General features: G+C 64.4%; 2 protein-coding genes across 2 annotated transcripts; one reads left to right on the forward strand and one right to left on the reverse strand.

The window, feature by feature from the left end:
* Nucleotides 1-497: 497 nt before the first annotated feature.
* Nucleotides 498-1,289, forward strand: MNEG_12744 (hypothetical protein; the record flags this gene model as incomplete). The annotated part of the gene is made up of 3 exons (XM_014038783.1): nucleotides 498-518; nucleotides 641-804; nucleotides 1,025-1,289. The coding sequence occupies 3 exons, from the start codon at nucleotides 498-500 to the stop codon at nucleotides 1,287-1,289; spliced, it is 450 nt and encodes a 149-aa protein (XP_013894237.1).
* A 3,553-nt stretch (nucleotides 1,290-4,842) lies between these two features.
* On the reverse strand, nucleotides 4,843-5,362 carry MNEG_12745 (bifunctional aspartokinase/homoserinedehydrogenase 1; the record flags this gene model as incomplete). The annotated part of the gene is made up of 2 exons (XM_014038784.1): nucleotides 4,843-5,055; nucleotides 5,291-5,362. 2 exons carry the CDS (start codon nucleotides 5,360-5,362, stop codon nucleotides 4,843-4,845), a joined length of 285 nt encoding a protein of 94 aa, XP_013894238.1.
* Nucleotides 5,363-5,770: the final 408 nt, after the last annotated feature.

The raw sequence follows: 5,770 nt of genomic DNA on the forward strand, positions 1-5,770 counted from the left end.
ACATGCTTCTGTACCACCTGGCAAAATTTGGTTGCGCGCACTCAAAAATAGTGCTGTGGCGTACAGTAGTTTGACTGCTTGGAGCCGGTCTTGAGTAGAAACACGAATGTTTCCGCCACAGCTCAACGAACAGTGGTGCGATGTTCGGGCGCGCGCTTCGCCGCGCCGATGATTCAGCACGCCAACACAAGACCATGCTGGACGCGTCCACACCCATGAATATGTGTGGTGGCCATCAATTCGCATATTACATGCCGCAGGCTGCGTCGCTGGCTGGCTGGGTCCGAGGTTCACACCGACGGGCAAGCTCCTGGAAACGACAAGGAAATGGCCGGGGACCCCTCATGCCTCGCAGTGTCTCAAACCCATTCTGTAGGATTGTGTTCTAGGTCTTTTCTCCGCAACACCACCACGGACAGCACTCGCCCCGTCCTGACTTGCAGAGTACGACGCCCTCACGCGCTATCTGGCAGCGAAAGGTTCTCTGATTCGACATCATGCCTTTTTCCATGGACCAGGTGGGCCCCAGACACGGGCCCTGCTTCTGCAGCGCACCCCGCTTGTCCTCCTACGCGGGGGCCCGCAGCCGTCCTATTTGTTAACTATCACTGTCCGTGCGCTCTTTTGGATGGTTTTGCAGTGTTTCCGCGGGGATTCGGACTGCCTGGTGGACCGCCTCGTCGCCGCGAGCATGCTGCCCCAAGTGGCTCCTGGCGCCGTCAAGGAGCGCGAGCTGCAGGCGTGGCGGCCTGATGATGATAATGGCGACCACAGGTCCATCCTCAACGAGCCGCTCGAGGCCAGGTCCGCCGGGCTGCGCATGATGGGATCACGAAGGACACTTGTGTGCGTCCGGCTGAAGTAGCGCATTCATATTGTATACGGTGTATGCTCTGACGGCATTGTCCAGGGCCCGTTGCTCACGTGCTGTGTGCGACGGCGTTTCTGGCGGCGCGTGCGCACGCGGGGCGCTACGTGCCCACTGCCCGTTGCCCCCGGCCCTTTCCCCGTGAACGCAACTCAGGCATCGCGCTCCGTCAAAGCACTGCCGCTCCCCCGACAACAAGAGGAGCTCAACCGGCACGGCCGCCGCCAAGCGCGCGCGCGCCCCCGGATCGCCCGCCGTGCGCCGCGCCAGCCTGGACGCTGCCCAGGGCTTTGCGTGCCCATCGTTCAACGCGGCGCCCAAGCCCGAGGCGCTGCCCATGCCCACCTTCACCCTGATGCGGGCCAGCGCCCTCTCCCGCCGCTCGCCCTCGCCGCCCAAGTACACGGCGGTCACGGCCTGAGGCGCGCGCGCACGAGGCGCACTCGCCTGCATGGGCCGGCGGCGCGGCGCCTCTGTGGCTTCTGCCGCGCCACCTTCGTTCATGCGCACCCTGTACGTGCTCATGGCTGCGCATGGATGCCCACCGAAGGGCGAACGACCCCTGTGCTGGGCCCTGGCAGCACATTAGGGCGCTTTGGTCACACCACCAGGCTGTGCTCCCAACGCCCTCGCCGGCCCTCCCTGGCGCACAGCCCCCGCTCATAATTGACCCTGACATTTTATCGCGCCCATCGCCGCGCCGGCCAAAATGCGTGTGCGCTCTATCTCTTTTCGTTCCCCCGGCGCTAGAGCGCCAGCTGGACGGCAAGCAGGCATTGCGCTGGCGCAAACGCACGACGGGCTTTCGCGTTCGGCCCCTTCTCCGACCCGCACCTCTGCACTGTTGACCCCTTCTCCTGACCATCCCAGAAGAAGCTTGTCGCTGCTCACGACCAATGTGGCATTGGCCCGCGGAAACTCTGCTCTTTCGCCCGCCTCTCCCTGCTCTCCCGTTTCTCTTGCCGCGCCCCGAGGCAGCCTTGGGGCCATGACGCTCGCACAGAGCGCCCAGCTCTGTGCTTTTTTTGTCTGCCTACAAACTGTTTGCGATGCGGAGCGGGCTCTGCGTGCGAGCGGCGACGGGCCGCGCGCTCGGACGAAGCGCCAACATCTGCTCTCTTGTCGGTGACATTTCCACGATGATCCACGCATCCCTCCGCAGCGGGGTGCCTGCAGGCTTGCGTCCCATGCCCCTGTCCTCTCTGCGCCCGCTTGTTGCGGGCGCGAAACTTGCCAGAAAAACGGATGGCCGGGGTGCGTGGTGACGCACACGTGCGCGCCCGCCCTGCGAGGCCCCACCGTGGATTTCCTAAGGATGCACGCGTCTCTGTAGGCAGAGTCGCGTGCGGATTGTGAGCAATTTGGTGGGTAGGATGCAGGCCGCCTGCCCCATCAAGCGCCTGGCGCACGCCGGCGACCCTCGAGCGCAGGTTAGCGCGATTCCCGGCGTTGCTGCCGCCTCCCAAAGCGCGTGCCCCCCTCCTGACTGGCGGGCGGCCGTGTGGCACCCATGTGCGGCGCGCCTGCGGCCGGGCCTGCGGCGCCCTTCCCGCGCCGCCGCCCAGGCACGCGGGCTGCCGGCACTGACAACCACTTTGACCCGATAGCGTCTAGGCAGGCATCCCTTGCTGCGCGGCGCCGACTGCGCCAGGCTCCCCCTGTACCGCGCGCACCGCGCCGAACGCCTCTGTGTGGTCGTAATGGGTCCAGTTTGCACACCAGCGCACATGCACACAACTTATCTGGTCCAGGCCCATCCCGGCACTGCACACAACCCACCACCCACCCAGCCAAAGCAGCAGCAGCTGCTTGCAGCCACATGTAGGCGGCGCCCCCCCTCCTCGTGGCGCCCCACCTGCCTGGCAATCAGCACGTGGGCCTGCCTGTGCGCGCGCCCCGCTTGTGAGGCCTCTTGGCGCGTCGTGCTGGCGCAGCGTTTTCGCGCGCCAGCGCGTGCTCCCCCTCCGGGCTTCTCCCAAGATGCCAGCTTCAATCTTCACCCCCCCCTTAGCACAGGCGCCCTATCATACCATTGACGCACCGTCCCCCTTCCCCCTTCCCCCTTCCCCCTCATACACAAGAGCGTCCTGAAATGCTGAATCGCGCCGCCCGATGCGGCGGGCTCCTTTTCATCATTGGCCGCCTCCCAGATTGCTTTACGTTTCGTCACCACAAATATGGTCCCAGCGTGATTGGCACACCCAAGGCACCCACACATGTGAGCTCGTATCACCCCGCCGAGTCTGTCTTTGGTCGCGCAGGGGCTGTGCCCCCACCCAGTCGTCTCTCCCATCATCCGCCGCTGTGGCGGCGCCTTTTTGGCTCGAGCCCACTGTTTTGTACGCCCTGTTGAAGGGCGGTGTGTGTGTGTGTGTGCGCTATGCACCCTTTCAGGGTGCACGCTGTCAATTGTACACCTGCCTGGTGGCAACGGCATGGCGGACTGCGCTGCAATCGCAGACCTCACGTCGCCTCTGTTGCTCCCACTGACGTTGCTTGGCATTCGATGGGATGTTTTGAGTTTTTGAGTCGGGTTGATGCGCACCATAAAAAACCATACCCCCTCTTTGTGAATGACAGGGCACATTATGAGGTTGGGATCGCACGGGTTTTGGGTCGAGGGTGCACCTTTCACACTCATTTGCTTGTGCTTTGTCCTCCAGGTTGGGCCTTGGGGTTTGGGGAGGCAGGGGGCGTGGGGCACCTCACGCCACATTATATCAAAAAAGCCAAAAAGAAAGGGAGTTTGGTTCTGTCTGGAGATGTTGTGAGGCGTACTCGAAGGGAGTTATGCGATGAGGTTGGCTTGAAGTGAGGCGAGGCTGGGTTTGGCAAGGCAAATTTGCGCGAGATGCGCTGCGCGCGTTGTGTGGATCCCAGGATTTATGTGTGCAATTTACCAGGAAGGAGCACACGGCAACATCACCGCCAGGACAAACTCTGTAATCGTGATCCGCATATTGCCGCTGGTGGCGTGTTTGTGGGGCGGTGCGGTGGATACAGAAAGATGGGACCCAGTTGCCAACAGAATGAAGTGTATGCAGTGGTGAGCACAAGTCAAGCGAGCCCTCAACAGCCCTGCCTGACCTGATGCTAGCGAGGCGGTCAAGGCTGCCCTGGAAACTAGGCCTGACACACACAAGGGCAAACCGCTGCTGCTGCCCTTGTGAGTTGCCCCCATCCGAGGCCACCCCCAAGCCTGTGTGCTAGGTATGGCGCGCCCTGCTTGCTGGCACGCACAGCGCTTCACACCAATTGCTGCAGGAGGCGTGCGTACTGTAGTGGGCCCCCTTCACTGCCTCACACACAGCCCGCTCTCAGTTCCGCGACCCTGGACTGCTCCACAAATTGCGAGGCCTTGGGGAAAGGCTGCACACGGGTCGGTCCGTTGTGTCCTTTCTGTCATTCTATTCTATCCCCGGCAAATGCCTGGCACTGCAACCCCACTTGTCTGATGCTGCGACCTGCGTGCCCCTGCTGCCTGCTGCTCCCCTGTTATTGAACAAGCTGACGGGCGCCGCCGCAGCAAGCTCAACAGCGCCCACTGTGCCCGCGCTTGCTGCCTGTGCTTTCACCTCGTATCGTTCATGATCTGCAATCCGTCATGATGCCAACATGCAGGAGGCCGCGTGCTGGCGCGCACGTGGCACAGTCGTACCACTGTGCCTCCAGCAGCATACCAGGAACCGCCCGCGGTACGCTAGCCGCGCCGGGGCCCTTCCACTTGTCAGGTGCAGCGGCGCCGCGGGGCAGTCGGGATTATGGTGGGGGTTACACGGGAAGACCCCCTGGGGTGGAAGCCCAGCGGCCTCGACCGAGAAACTTCCGAGCAGATTCCAAGGCTTCCCACAGTCCACAGCACGTGCGGAGGGGAGGCCTCCGCCCTGGCCCCCGCCCAGCCCCGCCGCCAAGCAAGGGCTCCCCGAAGCAGTTTGTAGCCACAAGGCAGGATGCGGTTATTGTTAATATTCGTCCTAGCTCGGCGCCCCCAGGTACGCGGCGAGCCTGAGCAGGTCGGAGAAGATGCCGCCCGCGGTGACGTCGGCGCCCGCGCCCGGCCCCCGCACGATCAGCGGCTGCCGCTCGTAGCGCTGCGTGGTGAAGGCGATGATGTTGTCGCTGCCCTGCAGCTGGGCAAAGGGGTGGCTGGCGGGGTAGCGCCGCAGCTCCACCGAGCCCTTCTTGCCCTGGGGGGCGCGCCAGGGGGAGGGGGGCGCGGGTGCCAGCGCGGAGGCCGCAGGGTGTAAGTACAGAGCGACGCTGGCAAGCGGCGACCGCACCACCACCGCCATCAGCGCGCCCACCCCCGCCCTCCAAAAGCACCGCCTCCACCACAGCCCTGCCGCGCCAGCTCAGCGCCAGCTCAGCGCCGGCCCAGCGCCAGCTCAGCGCCGGCCCAGCGCCAGCTCAGCGTCGGCTCACCGCGAGGTCGACCACCCCCACGTAGCGCAGCACCTCCCCGCCGGCCTCGGCCTCTTTCAAGCGGCCCGCCATGTCAGCATCAAACTCCGGCAGCCGCTGCATGTACTCGTCGCCGCTGGGCACCTCGCGCAGGGGGGCTGGGACCTGGAGGTGATGTTTGTTGAGGGGATTGGTGGGGCATTTGTTGGTTTGAGGGGTTGGGATTGCAAGGCGGAGGGTTGCCCTTGCAGAGGCAGGCGGCACATGAGACGTGGGGGTGGGCGATGGCGTGCGCGCATCCCTGGGCCGACGTGCATGAACCCACATGCGACCCGTAAGCAGAAGCGGAGGCTTGCCCGCGCACGCGCACGCGCGCGCCAGCCCCGACTCACGTTGGCAACAAAATTGCATGAGCCCACCCAGCCAGATGCGCACGCAACTGCGCTCAAACAGGACCTCCCGCGCCCCTCGTGCCCCCCCCACCCCCACCCAGTTCCCTGC

This window comes from Monoraphidium neglectum, assembly GCF_000611645.1.
Source record: "Monoraphidium neglectum strain SAG 48.87 unplaced genomic scaffold scaffold03411, whole genome shotgun sequence".
NCBI lineage: Eukaryota > Viridiplantae > Chlorophyta > Chlorophyceae > Sphaeropleales > Selenastraceae > Monoraphidium > Monoraphidium neglectum.